Source organism: Chiloscyllium punctatum, chromosome 36 (assembly GCF_047496795.1).
Source record: "Chiloscyllium punctatum isolate Juve2018m chromosome 36, sChiPun1.3, whole genome shotgun sequence".
Lineage (NCBI taxonomy): Eukaryota > Metazoa > Chordata > Chondrichthyes > Orectolobiformes > Hemiscylliidae > Chiloscyllium > Chiloscyllium punctatum.
Window position 1 is genome coordinate 69,722,290 of NC_092774.1, and position 17,338 is coordinate 69,739,627.

The 17,338-nt window shown below is 46.5% G+C and overlaps 1 protein-coding gene across 1 annotated transcript in view; it reads right to left on the reverse strand.

Moving 5' to 3' along the window:
• Window positions 1–3,553: 3,553 nt before the first annotated feature.
• Window positions 3,554–17,338, reverse strand: part of LOC140460123 (uncharacterized) — a 98,664-nt gene continuing 84,879 nt past the window's right edge. Inside the window, 1 exon segment of the mRNA XM_072554521.1 lies at window positions 3,554–4,244. Coding sequence (XP_072410622.1) covers window positions 3,774–4,244 — 471 coding nt within the window. The 3' untranslated portion in view covers window positions 3,554–3,773.

The following is a 17,338-nucleotide window of genomic DNA, read 5'->3' on the forward strand; positions in this document are numbered from 1 at the left end:
TCAGTTTATTCTTTCTCACTTGAGCACATTGTGACCCACAACTATTTAGACACCACTGTCAATATCATAGCCCCTCTAATGAGATATCAGAGGAACAATTCATAAACAAAATTTGACACTGAGTCACTCGAGTAGACACTTGAACAGAGAAAGCGCCCGACAGATATTGGGAACCTAAAGGTTATTGAAGTGAAATGTTAAGAGCAGGTGAACACCCCCAATAAGGGAACTCACCTGACTGACCTCATTATAATCACCACAGTATCCAGTGCTCCTCTTCACCGAACACGGATTACTTTCCTTTTCAGTTTAATGATCCAACTATGTTTTGAATGCCATAATTGAATCTGACTCCAACACACTCTCTCGCAGACCATTCCAAAGGTCGAAGATTTTCAATCATTAATGAAATATGTTCTGGATCTCTCCCAAAACACAATTCATCTGCATCTTGCTTCAAATCATTTGCAGTAAGTTCTTCACATGGACAAATTTGCAGCTTAGAGCATTTGTTTAAATTTTATATCACATTGAGGTGGCACAGTGCTTGGCATTGCTACCTCACAGCACTAGGGACCCAGGTTCAATTTCAGCCTCAGGTGAGTGTCTGTGTGGAGTTTGCATGTTCTCCCTGTCTGCATGGGTTTCCTTTCACAGTCCAAAGATGTGCAGGTTAGGTGGATTGACCATGCGAAATTGCTCTGTGATGTGTCGGTTATGTGGATTAGTCATACTAAATGCAGGAGAACGGGATGATCCTGGGTGGGATGGTCTTTGGTGTGTCAGTGCAGGCTCAATGGGACAAATGGCCTCTTTCTGCACTGTCGGGATTTTATGTACCTGTCTGATTTCTTGCACATGCTACTTTCGGAAAGGGACATTTTACTGTCATGTTCAGTACTGCAATCTCTATATTTTCATACATACCTCAAAATTAGGTTTGAATGAAATCCCCCCATTTCACTGTATTTTAGCTACCATTCCCCCCCACCCCTTCCATTCCTTATTCATTTTTCCATTACCTGTGTTATGATCCCCTCCTCTTTATATATATTATTGTAGACGGGCTAAATCTAGTTACCATGTCTCTAAAATAGGAGATGAAATATGATTGCATACTTTGAGTCCATTACTACAGCTTGTTAAGGTCTCTTGCCAAAGAGAACTCTTAATCCTGCATCCTTCGGTAGGATTATATTAGGATATCTGGTCAGCATGAATGAGTTGGATTAAATGGTTTGTTTCCGTCCTGTGCATCTCTATGACTATGAATATCGAATAAGGTCCAGGAGTCGGCTGGTGGGACTAGTTTAGTTGGGGATCATGTACTGAACGGTCTGTTTCCAGACTGTATGACTACACAGCCTCAAATGAATGGGGATCAATCCCAAAGAGATATTAAAGGTCTCGAGCACCACCTTAGGCACATGTGTGGACCCCTTCCAGATAACTGAGAGCAGTGGGACACTGTGAAGTTCAGTACATCAGTTAACCAGCAAGTTCTCTCCGGGAGACTTGTCTCGAGAAAGGAAGCGGTTTCCTGTCCCATCAACTGGACTGTGGATCAGTTTGGAGCAGGTCCTATATCTCTGACAACATCGGTGGACACAGTCGAGAGTGTGGTGCTGGAAAAGCACAGCAGGTCAGGCAGCATCCAAGGAGCAGGAGAATTGACGTTTAGGGCATAAACCCTTCATCAGCAATGAGGCTTGTGGGCCGGGAGGGCTGAGAGATAAATGGAAGGGGGGGGTGGTGTTGGGGAGAAGGTAGCTGAGAATGTGATAAGCAGATGAAGATGATTGGTCGGAGAGGAGGGTGGGGCGGATAGATGGGAAAGGTGATGGACAGGTCAGGAGGGCAAGTGGAGGCTTGGGGCTGTGATAAGGTGGGGGGGGGGGGGAAGAGGAGGAGGAGGAGGATACATGAGGAAACTTTTGAATTCCACATTGATCCCATGTGGTTGCAGGGTCCCAAGGTGGAATAAGAGGTGTTCTTCCTCCAGGCGTTAGGTGGTAAGGGTTTGGGATGGAGACAGCCCAGGACCTCCATGATCTTGATGGAATGGGAGGGGGAGTTGAAGTGTTCAGCCACAGGGCGGTGGGGTTTGTGGGTATCCCAGAGTGGTTCTCTGAAACAATCCACAAGTTGGCGTCCTGTCTCTCCGACAGAGAGAGGACCACATTGGATGGAATGGATACAGTGGATGACACTGGTGGAGGTCGAGGGAAATTTCTGTCAGATGTGGAAGGATCCTTTGGGGCCTTGGATAGAGGTGAGTGGAGTGGTATGGACACATGTTTTACACTTCCTGTGGTGGCGGGGAAGGGGCCGGGAGTGGGGTGTGGGCTGGTTGTGGGCGCATGGACCTGACGAGGGAGTCGCAGAGGAAATGGCCTCTCTGGAATGCTGGTAGGGGTGGGGAGAGAAAAATATACCTGGTGGTGGGGTCCGTTTGTAGGTAGCAGAGGCTGATGTGATGTATCCGGAGGTTGGTGGGGTGGAAGGTGAGGACGGTTGGGGGTGGGTTCTGTCCTTGTTCCATTGGGGGGGGGGTTCAAGGGCGGTGTTGCAGGATGTGGAGGAGATGTGCTGGAGGGCATTGTCGACCACGTGGGAAGAGAAATTGCGAACTTGGAAGGAGGAGGCCCTCTGGGATTTTCTACGGTGGAATTGGTCATCCTGGGAACAGATGCGGCGGAGGAATTGGGAATAAGGGATAGTGTTTTTACAGGAGGTGGGGTGGGAGGAGGCGTAATCTAGGTAGCTGTGGGAGTCGGTGGGCTTGTAGTAGATGTCCACGGTTAGTCGGTAGCCAGAGATGGAGAGGTCCTGGAAAGGGAGATGGTCCAGGTGAATTTGAGGTCGGTGTGAAAGGTGTTGATAAAGACGACAAACTGTTCAAACTCCTTGTGAGAGCATGAAGTGGCACCAATATGGTCATCGATGTCCTGGAGGAACAGGTGTAACTGAGGAAAATGGACTGTTCCACGTACCCAACAAAGAGGCAGGCATAGCTGGGTCCCATGCGGGTGCCCATGGCTACCCCTTTAGTTTGGTACATTGGTTTGGATGCCATCTGAGGTTTGTGCGGATAACTTCAGTGGGAACGTGCAGTCCTGGGCTCAGTGAGCAACACTGCAAGCAAAGCTCACAGAATCCTACAGGGAAACAGGCCCTTTCACCCAACAAGTCCACACTGGTGGCACAGTGGTTAGTACTGCTGCCTCATAGCGCCAGAGAACCGGGTTCAATTCCGGCCTCAGGTGACTCTGTGTGGAGTTTGCACGTTCTCCCCGTGTCTGCGTGGGTTTCCTCCAGGTGCTCCGGTTTCCTCCCACAATCCAAAAATGTGCAGGTTAGGTGAATTAGCCATACAAAATTGCCTGTAGTGTTCGGTGAAGGGGTAAATGTAGGAGAATGGGTCTGGGTGGGTTACGCTTTGGCGGGTCGGTGTGGACTTATTGGCCCGAAGGGCCTGTTTTCACACTGAGTAATCTAATCTTAAAAAAAAAAGATCCTCTGAAGAGTAACCCACTCCCCTACCTTAGTCTACATTACCCCCTAAACAATACACTGCACCTACACATCCCTGAACACGCTGGGACAATTTAGCTTGGCTAATTCACTTGCTCATGTTTGGATTGTGGGAGCACCCAGAGGAATCCCTTGCAGACATGGGGGGAGAATGTACAAACTCCACAAAGACAGTCACCCTGAGGGTGGAATCGAACCCCGGTCCCTGGCGATGTGACACAGTGGCACTAATCACTGAGCTACTGTGCCGCCCGTGAGCTAACCTGGGGTTGGGGGAAGATGGGAGGGGTGTGGGGGTGCTGTCTAGCAGAAAACAAAGAGAGCTCGCTGACGCTCCCACTGCACCCACTGTCAGAACGGGCAGGAGGTTCAGTCCTGGGGGTGACCCACATCAGCGACGCCGGTGGAATCTGCTGGTGCCCCCTCTGGTGTCTCTGCAAGTTACTGGACGACGTGAACCTCCGACTGCACTTGGGGCAGGCATACGGCCTCTCCCCGGTGTGGACCCGCTGGTGCCTCAGCAGGTTGGAGGCCTGGGTAAAGCCCTTCCCGCACTCAGGACAGCTGAACGGCCTCTCTCCAGTGTGGACCTGCTGGTGGTCCAGCAAGTCAGAGGAGCGTTTAAAGCCCTTCCCACACTCAGGGCAGGGGAACGGCCTCTCCCCGGTGTGACTGTGCCGATGAGTCTCCAGGGCAGACGGGAAACTGAAGCATTTCCCACAGTCGCCACACTTTCACGGTTTCTCCATGGGGCAGGATTCCTCGGGTTTCTCCATGGCTGAAGCTTCAGCCGCACACAAACGTGTGTACAGCCCCTCCCCGGTGTGAATTCCTCTTTCCAGGCCGTATAACTGTTTCAGACTCCACACTCAGTGCACTGCAACAGTAGGGTCTCTCATCCAGTCCCACTGATGCTGAAAACATGAAAAAGGAACCAAAAAGCATTGCTCCATCTCACAGAATCATAGTTGAAAATCTTTGCTGTCCCGATGGATTGAGTGACTGTCAGACATTGATGTGAAAATGATGACTGCAGATGCTGGAGATCAGAGTCGAAAAGTGTAGTGCTGGAAAAACACAGCAGGTCAGGCAGCATCTGAGGAGCAGGAGAGTCAAGCATAAGCTGTTGATTTTGAAACATCCGTCTTCAGATAGTCTGTAAAAAGAGATTACAAAAGTCATCATTGTCAATCCGGGGGGAGGTGGGGTCGGAATGAGACAACAAGGTATTGACACCGACACCAGAAAGAAACTGAACATAGAGACATGGCAAACGTTAGTGGCAAGCCAGAGTCAGAGAGAGACACAGCACAGAAACATTTGGTCCAACTCATCCATGTCGACCAGATATCCAAAATTAATCTAGTTCCATTTGCCAGCATTTGGCCAATAACCCTCTAAACCCCTCCTATTCATATACCTATCCAGATGCCTTTTAAATGTCATACTCTTACCAGCACCCACCACTTCCTCTGGCAAATTTGTACACGCACCACATTCTGCATGAAAACTTGCCCCTTCGGTCCGTTTCTAACAAATTGCTCTCCATCTAATCCCGTAGCACTACAGCAATCCCAGTCTATGTTTGAAAAGTTAAAATCCCTAACAATAACCATCCTATTACTCTGACAGGTAACTCAAATCTCCATACAAATTTGTTTCTCAATTTCCCACTGACCATGAGGGTGTCTACAACACAATCCCAATAAGGTGATCATCCCTTCCTTATTTCTCAGTTCCAACCAAATAACCTTCCTGGATGTATTCCTAGGAATATCCTCCTTAAGTCCAACAGGAATACTATCCCTTATCAAAAACACCACTCCCCCTCCTCTCTTGCCTCCCTTTCTATCCTTCCTGCAGCATTTGTATCCTGGAACATTAAGCTGCCAGTCCTGCCCATCCCTGAGCCACGTTTCTGTAATTGCTATGATATCATATCCCATCTTCCTAATTATGCCCTGAGTTCAACTGCCTTCCCTGTTAGGCCTCTTGCAATGAAGTAAATGCAGTTTAATTTGTTAGCCCTACCTTGCTCTCTGCTTTGTCCCTTCCTGACCTGACTGTTTGACTCACTCCCTTTCCCAACTGTACCAGTCTCATGTTGATCTCTTTCCTCACTATTTCCCTGGGTACCTCCCCACGCACCCACCTTGCTAGTTTAATTCCTCCCGAGCAGCTCTTGCAAATTTCCCAGCCAGTATATTAGCTCTCTTTCAATATTCAGGCTTCTTGTACAGGTCACATCTACTCCAGAAGAGATTCCAATGATCCAAAAATGTGAACCCTTCTCCCATGCACCAGCTCCTCAGCCATGCATTCATCTGCTCTATCCTCTCTATTCCAACCCTCACTAGCTCATAGCACTGGCAGTAATCCAGATTTTTCTTGACTCTATGACCTCTTTTTTTTTAAATTTGTGCCTGACTTTCTACACTTTCCCTTCAGAATCGCATCCTTTTCCCTCCCTATGTCATTGGTTCCAATGTGTACAATGACCTCCAATCGGTCCCTCTCCCTTTTGAGAACATTCTGCACCCTCTCGGAGACATCCTTGATCCTGGCACCAGGGAGGCGACACACCATTCTGATTTTTCGCTGCTAACCACAGAAGCGTCAGTTTGTATCTCTGACTAGAGAGCCCTTTATCACAATTGATCACTTGGAACCCGACGTACCCCTCATTGCATGAGAGCATGTCTCGAGACCAGAAACTTGGCTGTTCGTGCTACATTCCCTGAGAGACCATCACCCCCTACGTTTTCCAAAACAGCAGACTTGTTTGAAATGGGGACAGCCACAGAAGACTCCTACACTACCTGCCTACCCCTCCTACCTTTCCTGGAGTTAACCCATCACCCTGACTGTAGCTGCGGCTTTTCTCCCTTCCTATCATTGAGTCGCTGCAGCTTATCCACACAATCCAATAGGATTTGCAAGCAAACACACTTACTGCAGACATAATCACCAGTAACATGGATACTCTCCCTAATCTCCCACATCTGACAGGAAGAGTAGTGATTAACGGCTCCATTTCGGAATGGCAGGCAGTGACCAGTGGGGTACCGCAGGGATCCGTGCTGGGACCGCAGCTTTTTACAATATATGTGAATGATATAGAAGATGGTATCAGCAATAACATTAGCAAATTTGCTGATGATACAAAGCTGGGTGGTAGGGTGAAATGTGATGAGGATGTTAGGAGATTACAGGGTGACCTGGACAAGTTAGGTGAGTGGGCAGATGCATGGCAGATGCAGTTTAATGTGGATAAATGTCTGGTTATCCACTTTGGTGGCAAGAACAGGAAGGCAGATTACTACCTCAATGGTATCAAATTAGGTAAAGGGGCTGTTCAGAGAGATCTGGGTGTTCTTGTCCACCAGTCAATGAAGGCAAGCATGCAGGTACAGCAGGTAGTGAAGAAGGCTAAAAGCATGCTGGCCTTCATAACAAGAGGAATTGAGTATAGAAGCAAAGAGGTGCTTCTGCAGCTGTACAGGGCCCTGGTGAGACCACACCTGGAGTACTGTGTACAGTTCTGGTCTCCATATTTGAGGAAAGACATTCTGGCTATTGAGGGAGTGCAGCGTAGGTTCACGAGGTCAATTCCTGGAATGGCAGGATTGCCTTACACGGAAAGACTGAAGTGACTGGGCTTGTATACCCTTGAGTTTAGAAGACTGAGAGGGGATCTAATTGAAACGTATAGGATTATGAAAGGATTGGACACTCTGGCAGGAGGGAACATATTTCCGCTGATGGGGGAGTGCCGAACCAGAGGACACAACTTAAAAATACGGGGGAGACCATTTAGGACAGAGATGAGGAGAAACTACTTCACCCAGAGAGTGGTGGCTGTGTGGAATGCTCTGCCCCAGAGGGCAGTGGAGGCCCAGTCTCTGGATTGATTTAAGAAAGAATTGGATAGAGCTCTTAAAGATAGTGGAGTCAAGGGTTATGGAGATAAGGCTGGAACAGGATACTGATTGGGAATGATCAGCCATGATCATATTGAATGGCGGTGCAGGCTCGAAGGGCTGAATGGCCTACTCCTGCATCTATTGTCTATTGTCGAAGAGCATATCACTCTCATAAAGGCCACCTTTGCTCCTTCACAATCTACAGACCCAGAAAATAGCACCATCTTTTTGCTCTAAAAATGTGCTCCGGGCTAACACAGTACTTGTGATTTATATTTTTAAAATTTAATCAAGAGACAGATGTCAGTAAAACATATAATCAAGAAAGAATCCACTCCATTCACGACTGCAGACTTACAGCTAAGTTACACATTAAAGACTATACACTTCTCTGTTCCTGTTCTGTGAGCTCCCCCACACAGGTTCCTCCATGGTCAGCTGTGAAGTTTGTTGTTCATTAACCTTTCCCAGATGCACTGCAATGTCCAGTAACTGTGCAGATTCACTACAATGTAAATTTCTTTTTCTCTCTCCCTCATTTTGGACTCCTAACCATGCCCCTATAAACCTCTATAAGGTCATCTCTCAGCCTCCTACGCTCCAGGGAAAACAGCCGCAGTCTTTTCAGCCTCTCCCTATAACTCAAACCCTCCAAATCTGGCAACAGCCTTGTAAACCATTTCCAAACTCTTTTGAAGTTTCACAACATCTTTCTAACATAGGAGACCAGAACTGAATGCAGTATTCCAAAAGTGGCCTAACTCATGTCATGTACAGCCATAACATGACTCCCAACTCCCGTACTCAATGCTCTGCTCAATAAACGCAAGCGCCACCAAACGCTTTCTTCACTACCGTGTCTACCTGTGACTCCACTTTCACAGAACTACAAATCTGCACTCCATGGTCTCTTGATGCAGGAACACTCCCCACGGCCTTACCATTAAGTGTGTAAATCCTGCCCTGATGTGCCTTTCCAACATGCAACACCTCACATTTATCTAAGTGAAACTTTATCTGCCACTCCTCGGCCCATCAGCCCATCCATTCAATTCTAATTTAGATTGAACTTTCTTTCCTCTCTTATTTCCTAAACGCTGAAAATCTCCATCCCACACATTCTCCCTCCATTCTCACTTTGCTGAACCTAATCCGTGCTGTCCCTCATCCTGAAGGGTCTGGTTTACGCTGATTTACAGCCCACACTTGGAGATCTAATTGAAACATACAGAATACTGATTGGCCTGGACAGGGTGGATGTTGGGAAGATGTTTCCATTGGTAGGAGAGACTAGGCCCCAAGGGCACAGCCTTAGAGTAAAGGGAAGACCTTTTAGAATGCAGATAAAGAGGAAACCTTTGTAGCCAGAAAGTGCGAAACCTATGGAATTCATTGCCACAGAGACTGTGTTGGGCAAGTCACTGAGTATATTCAAGACTGAGATAAATAGGTTCTTGTGAATCAAGAATATTGAGGGTTGCGGGGAGAAAGCTGGAGAATGGGGTTGAGAAACTTGTCAGCCATGATTGAATGGTGGAGCAGACCTGATTGGCTGAATGGCCTAATTTCTACTCCTAGGTCTTATGGTCTCTTGCTGTCCTGGACATAGTGAGAGAGAACTGGGAGCAGGAGTAGGCCATTTGGTCTTTCAAGTCTGCACCAACATTGAACTGGATATGAATATACCTACATCTTGGTGGATAGGCTGGGACCTTTTTCACCGGAGCATAGGAAGTTGAGGGGTGATCTTATCAAGCTTTATAAAGTCATGAGGGGTATAGATGAGGTGAATGATGGGTGTCCTTTCCTTAGAGTGGGGGTTTCAAGGTTAGGGAGCAAATTTTGAAGGTGAGTGGAGAAAGGTTTAAAAAAGACAGGAGGAACACCTTTGTTTTCCCATAGAGAATGGTTCGTATGTGGAATGAATGTCCTGAGGAAGTGGGGATGCAGGTACAGTTACAATGTTTAAAAGACATTTGGATAAGGACATGAATGGGAAAGGTTTGGAGGTGTTATGGACTAGGCCAGACCACTCAAAACATTCTTAAGGAGGCAGCACAGACCGTAACTTTGCTATTTGTTTCAGTAAGTGCACAGTGAAAATTACCCGAAGTTAGCTTGGTTGACTACCAGGATTTAAAACAGATAAATGTATTCACAAGAATACAGAATGAAACACAAAGAACAGAATATAGAGTACCCACAGAACTCAGTCGGTCTAAACTAGACTTAATTATGCTGTTCCAAATGTACACAACAGTCCCAATAAACAAACTCCTTAAACACACAGTAAAACTGAAACAGAGGCGGACAGGTCGAAGTTAGAAGGGCAGAAGGAGAGAGAGTTTAACAACCTTTCTCTACACAGTCCACTGCTGAATTCACTCAAACAAGGCCTCAGCTTTCACGACAGATCACTCGTCTTTCATTGTGCAGGTCACTTCGAAAACATAAAAGCTTGGGCCTAAAGTCTCATCTGTTGACATATAAACAAAAAAGCCCTTTTCATTTCTGTACTAAACCATCCATTTTGGAGTCCGGGGCCAATTTCCCGCCACTCTGAAAAAAAAACCAAGGACACGGTATCCTTGAGAAGAAGGACCAGCTTTTAGAAAAAGGACCAGCTTTTTGACAGAGGGATATGGGCCAAACATTGGCAGATGGGATTAGTTTAGTATGCGAACACAGCATGGACCAGTTGGACTGAATGGTCTATTTCTGTGCTATATGATTCTGTATTGGTCTCAAAACCATTTTCTTGCCTTCCCCATAACCATCCACTTCTTTGTTCTTCAAAAGTCAGATGACCTCAGCCTTGAATATATTCAATGACCCCCCCTAATTACAGGAAGTCATCCCCATTTTTGGACTCAATTCCTCTTGCTAATATACCACTTGCCTTGCTGACTGTTTGCTGCACCTGTCTCACAACTGGCAGTGACTGGTGTAGAAGGACGCTGAGGTCCCTTTGTACATCCACACATCATTCCTGATGAAGGGCTCGTGCTCAAAACGTCGACTCTCCTCCTCCTCGGATGCTGCCTGACCTGCGGTGCTTTTCAAGCACCACACTTGACTCTGATCTCCAGCATCTGCAGTCCTCACTTTCTCCACATACCAGTATATTATCATTTAAACCATGCACCTCCTTTCTGCCTTTTTTTTTAAAGCAATAGGCTTTAACTTTACATTGTGGTACTGCATTTGCTGTGCGTTTGCCAATTGAGACACAGACCTGCACCAACTTTTCCAGAGTCTGTCCCCTCCCTGGATTCACTCCCTTTCCCTTCAGTTCGTGCAAGTCAGCTACTGAATCCCAGAACGAAAAAGAAATGAAAAAGTGGGTGAGAAAAGAGAGTGCCGTACCCACAGATGTTGGACGGAGTTGCAGTCTGGGGTGAAGCTCAATCTTCATTCAAAGAGAGAGAGAGAGAGAGAGAGAGAGAGAGAGAGAGAGAGGAACAACAGCAGCTTCAGTAACTCACGGCTCAATTTCCGCGTTCAGTCAGAGGCGGCTCTGAATGGCAGGAGGACCAGGCTCCTTCCGGTCCTCCGGGTCTCACCATTGGTCCTTTTACCTTCAGAAGGAAGTCAAGCGCCGCTTCCGCGGACAGCGACGAGCATACTCAGTGCTTTTGCTGACACGGCAGTACATGCGCAGTTGTTGCTGACACCGCAGTACATGCGCAGTACGCTCTGTGGGGGTGCGGGCGACACTGACAGATTTTAAGCGTCCAAATGTCAATAGGAGAAAAAAAAGCTGCAGCCACAATTTTATTTTTCCCTGTGGCTCGACATTTTATTCCTTTTGAATTTCGTCCGGCTTTGTATGTCTTTTCCCCAGGGTAGAGGAAGTCCAAAACTAGACGGCATAGGTTTAGGGTGAGAGGGGAAAGATTTAAAATGGACCTATGGGGTAACTTTCATGTAGAGTGTGGTGTGTGTATGGAATGAGCTGCCCAGAGGAAGTGGTGGAGGCTGCTACAATTACAACATTTGAAAGGCATCGGGGTCAGGATGGGTATCTGAATAGGAAGGTGTGAGAGAGATATGGGCGAAATGCTGTCAAATGGGTCACTAGATCAATTTAGGAGATCTGGAGGGCATGGGCGAGTTGGACTGAAGGATCTGTTTCTGTGCTGTATGACTCTATGCGTCTATTTTAATGCAAGTTTCAGAAACATGACTGCAGCCTTTTAAAAAATAAATTAACAATGTTTCTGAATATATCATTTTAGCTGTTCTTAATTTTAAAGATCAGCCATTTCTTGCACACCCCTGTCTTCCAGGTAGAGTCATCACTATCGATTCTCTCTCTTTCCTGAGAAAGAGATACTGCAATCAAAGAGGGCACGAGAAAGTATGGTAGAAGGGAGGGAGAATGGACAGGGGAGTGGGGATAGAGAGAGAGAGAAGATGACAGAGGACAGAGGGTGGGGTGCAGAAAATGAGGGGAAGAGAGTGAAGAAGGCTGAGCACAGAGAATTGGTAGGTGCAGAGTGTGAGGAGAGAGAGTGGACGTGGACCAAAAGTTTGGGGGACTGACAGCACAAATCCCACCTTCCTCAGGACTGGTGTCAGTGTCTCATGGATTGGAATCCACTCCACCCACAGCAGACCTGAGGCAAGTGTTTCTCAATAGATGCTTGGCTAATGCAGTAGAATCATATAATCCCGCAAGGCCTTTTGGCCCATAAAATTCAGACTGACCTTCCAAACTGTATCCCATCCAGACCCACCCGTTTTTCCTGCAGTTCCCCATGGTTAACCAACCCTCAGTTGCACATATGTGGACACTTTAGCATGGCCGATCCACCTGAACTGCACCCAGAGTTAACTCATGCAGACAGAAGGGTGAGGACGTGTTAAAGTTCACACAGACAGCTGCTCAAGAGTGGGACCGAAACCAGGTCCCTGACATTGTGAGTCAGTGGTCTGAGCCACTGTGCCACGCAGAGCTTTCATGTTCTGCTTTGTCCTAGTAGTTTCTAACTTCTCATGTGCCCTCAGCAGAGGCTCTCCCCTCCTGACATTGTTGGACCACACCCACTGCAACCTCCCTTTCCCACTTCTCCAGCCCTGAGCACATCGGTTCCTAAATCCTGGCACCAAACAGACACCAATGCCATCTGTGCTCCTGCTGACAACTGCAGAGAACGGAGACCATCCCGGTCACTGTTCTGTCCCTTACCACCACCTCCCCCTCCCCAATGTTGTTTTAACTCCCACTGCCCAACCAGTTAGCTTCTACCACCTGCAGCCCTCGCTCAGATCCCCTTTACCTGCCAGACCTGCACTTACACCATCCTTACCCTGTCCACTGATGCAAACAAAAGGCTCTCTCCAGAAGGGAATGACCGTCTCCCAGAATAAAGTGCCTGGTTAGCTTTCCCACTTTACCCTCAACATGTCTGCAGCCTGGCTTCCAGCTCCATCTCTCTGAATAAATGTCCTCCAGGATGTGTTTGCCCTGGATCACAGCATCCAGAGCCTCCCACCTTCTGCAAATTGAAAGACAAGCCCCACCCTGCCCTCTCCAATGTGTGTTGTATAACTGATAGCCAAGGATGGAACCCATGAGGATGGCCTCAACAGGGACCTTGGTTTCATGTCACACTACAAGTGACCCCACTCACACAGGCTTGTACCCCATTACTCACACACGTTACCAAGCATGGTCGAAAGCAAACACATGCTCTTATGCACAAACACACACGCTCTCATGCATGCACACACATCAGTTTATGGGGTGAAATTGTAATTGCAGAATTTTATTTGCAGATACATTATATTTTGCTCAAAATGCACACAATCTTCAGGCAGTCAATCCATGTGTCATGTGATAAATCCCTACTTTGGAAACAGAACCAATCTGACTCAAGGTTGGGTTGCAGACAGACTCTAACATGAGCGAATCAGAGGGTTTTCTTTCCCCAGAAAATGATTTCATCATTAGATTCTGAACTCCAGATTTCTGACTGAATTCCAATTCCGCCATCTGCTGTGGCAGGATTCAAACCCAGGAGTCCCAAGGAGTCCCCAGAACTGGGTTGATAGTCCAGTCGATAATGGCACTCGGCCCTTGTTCCTTCAATCACCCTGTGATGGCACATGAACTCACTGGTGCCTCCGCAGGTGGGAGGAGGGAGTGATGCCCTTGCCGCACTGAGAGCAGGTGAGCATGCTGTGCCTGGTGTGGACCCGCTGGTGCGTCTGCAGGCTGGAAGAATTGATGAATCCCTTCCTGTGCTTGGAGCAGGTGATTAGCCATTCCCTGTTGTGGACTCGCTGGTAAACTTCTAAAATCTCAAGACATATAATCAAGAAAGCACCCACTCTATTCACTACTGCAGACTTACGGCAAGGTTACACGTTAAAAACTCTGCAATAATCTGTTCCTGTGCTGTGAGCTCTCCTACACATGTTCCTCCAAGATCAGCTGTGAATTTTGCTGTTTGTTCATTTTTCCAAGATGTTCAGAGATATATGATTTCAAACAGCAAAGGCAGTAACTGCAGATTCACTGCTGTATCCGTTAGTAGTATACGTTTCTTTCTCTCTCTCTCTCTCTCTCTCTCTCTCTCTCTCCCTTACAGACCATGTGCTTGCTGCCTTTGGCTGTCTTTCTCCATTTTAAAATTGCTGTTGTCTTGATTTTTTTACTCTAAAGTTCCAAAACAATGCATCAGCATATAAAACATTAATTGCTGCTCCTGGAATTCAAGGAAATCGCCTCCAACACTGAAAATACCTCAAAAAAGGAGCAGCTCTTACAGCCACAAATTTTCCAGTCCTCCATCTTGGATTAGTTCTTGGTGAACCTTCCCATCTCCCAGGTTACAGTTGTTCAAATAATTTGCTTTTCTATTTTTGCTAGAAAAGTGGATAACCTCACATTTATCCACACTAACTGCATCTGACATACATTTACCCACTCACTCAGACTGTCCAAATAACATTGTATCCTCCTCACAGCTCACCCTTCCACCCAGCTTCGTGTCATCTGCAATTTGTGACATATTCCAATTAGTTCCCTCATCTAAATCATTGACACATACTGTGAATACCTGGGGTCCTAGTCCCAATCCCTGCAGTTATAAAACATCAATCAGACTGACCATACAAAATAGCAGATATTAGCTTGACATTCACAACTGACGAAGACCTGATAAGCAATTATGAACCACTGAATTACTAAATCACAGAAGCAGGCCATTCAGCCCATCGTGTCCATGCAGCTCTCGAAATGAGCTTTCTGATGCTGTGCCATTTTCCTGACGTTTCCTTGGTAACTGGTACATTGCTTGTCATCAAATAATTTTCCAATGCTCTTAACTGAATCTGCTTCAACCACTGTTCCATGCGATGTCTTCCAGATCTATTTACTCACTGTGTGAAATTTCTTTCTCACATCACATTTTCTTCCTTGTAATGGATTTGAAATCTGCATTCTTATTCTCAATGCTTTTACCATGGTGAACAGTTTTTCACTGTCTTTTCTGGGTATGATATTTCTCATAATTTTCAAAACTTATTTTGAATCTGACTTCAGAGATCAGTCCATGAGGCCAAGCCTCATCAACAACACAGAAACAACTGAGCATCTAAAGGGACGGCCCCTCAGTCATCACTGTGAGCCCCATAGCAACCATTGTTACCTGGGCGGCCATGCATTCCAAACCTGGTCTCTCAACATCACTAGTATTGGCCCACAGTTTGGAAAACTGTGATTCTCGCTACGACTATAAAAATTGATTTTTTTTAAAGCGGTTGTTGCTGAGAAGTTTAATCCTTTCTGTCCAGTAGGAAGTCAATGATGTGTTTGAATTTGAATGACTCAGTGAATCCCTTCCCACATGTGGAGCAAGTTGATCACCGCTCCCTGTGTGCCCGTGGAGATTACATTCCAGGTCAAACCGGGAATTGGATCTCTTCCTACAGCCTGAACATACCTCTCGTAACACTCCAGGGGGACTGTGCTTGTGTGGCACAGCTCAGTGCATTGGCTGGCTTAGTCCTGCTCCTCGGATGCTGCTGGCCTGCTGTGCTTTTCCAGCACCACTCTAATCTAGATTCTGGTTTCCAGCTTCTGCAGTCCCTGTTTTTACACAGTACATAAGGATGCCATTCACACTTTCATGTCTATAATAGTTCCTGAAACACCCACCTATTCTCCACCCCTATATCCATCATCTTGCAACTGTCCAGCATCCTCGGTAGTGTAGTGGTTCGTATCCCCATCTGTGACTCAGGAGACTGGGGGTGCAATTCCCCAATGGGGAGGATTTGATATTTTTATGGATGTCTTATTGCACAGAGGTAGCGACCCTAACCTTGGATCGGGTTCAGGTCCTGCCTGCTCCAGAGTTCAAAAGTTCACAAATATAGGAGTAGAATTAGGCCATTCAGCCCATCAAGTCTGCTGCGTCATTCGATCAAGACTGCTCATCACCCCCATTTTCCTGCCTTGTCCCTTGAAAAGGTTCAGAAAAGACTTACACTGATGTTTCCAGAGTTGGAGCATTTGGGAGAGGCTTAATAGGCAGGAGCTGTTTTCCCTGGAGGTTCGGAGGGTGAGGGGTGACCTTATGGAGGTTTATAAAACAATGACGGGCATGGATAGGATAAACAGACAAGGTCTTTTGGACGGGGTGGGGGAGTCCAGAACTAGTCGGCATAGATTTAGGGTGAGAGGGGAAAGACGTAAAAGGGACCTAAGGGGAAACGTTTTCATGTAGAGGGTGTGCTTGTATGGAATGAGCTGCCAGAGGAAGTGGTGGAGGCTGGTACAATTACAGCATTTAACGGGCATCTGGATGGGTAGATGAATAGGAAGGGTTTAGAGGGATATGAGTCAAGTGCTGGCAAATGGGACTAGATTAGGTTAGGATATCTTTTGACATGGTCAAGTTGGACTGAAGAGTCTGTTTCCGTGCTGCACATCTCTATGACTCTATAACAAATGTTCAACGAGCTGGTCTGCAATTTCCCACATATGGCCTCCATCCCATTCTGAATACAGGTGTTACATTAGCATTTTTCCAATCCAATGGAACCATAAGATCATATGACACAGGAGCAGAAATTAGGCCATTCAGTCCATCGAGTCTGATCCACCATTCAATCATGGCTGAGATGTTTCTCAACTCCATTCTCCAGCTTTCTTCCCATAACCTTTGATCCCCTTGACAATCAGGAACATATATATATATATATATAATCTCAGTCTTAAATAAACGCAATGAATCTTTCCCATGTTAAGAGATTTTTACAATATTGTAACTAATGAGTTCACTATCTCCGCTGCCACTTCCTTCAGGACCCAGGGTGTAGGCCATCAACACCAGTGGACTTGTCTGTCCTCAATCCAAATAGTTTCCTGTGTACCTTTACCCTCTCAATGTTGATTGTTTAAGTCCTACCCTTTCTACAGCCTCTGACTTGCCAATTCTAATAGGAATAGTTCTGTTGTCTGCCAACATAAAAACTGAGATCATCTCTGCCACTTCAATGTTCCCCCATGAACTCACAGTTTTCATCTTCCAAGGTACCACACTTAGCTCAGCGACTCTGCTCCCATGAGCATACCAACAGAAGCTTTTGCTGTCCTTTTTGATATTTGGTGCGAGGTCTCTTTTGTAAGTTAACTTACCTATTTTTATTTATAATTTTTAATTTCCCTTTGTTTCTGTTTGAAACTTTCCTAATGTTTGACCCTTCCAGAGGTCCAGAATAACATTTCACAACAGGCTGAAAAGTTAAAAAAAACACTACGTTGAAACTTTTTAAAATCGCACCTTTCTGGAGGCTGGGGGCCGGCAAAACGATCGCCCCGCCCCCATTGTCACCGATTGTTTGGTGGCCTCCCCAACCACGCCCCC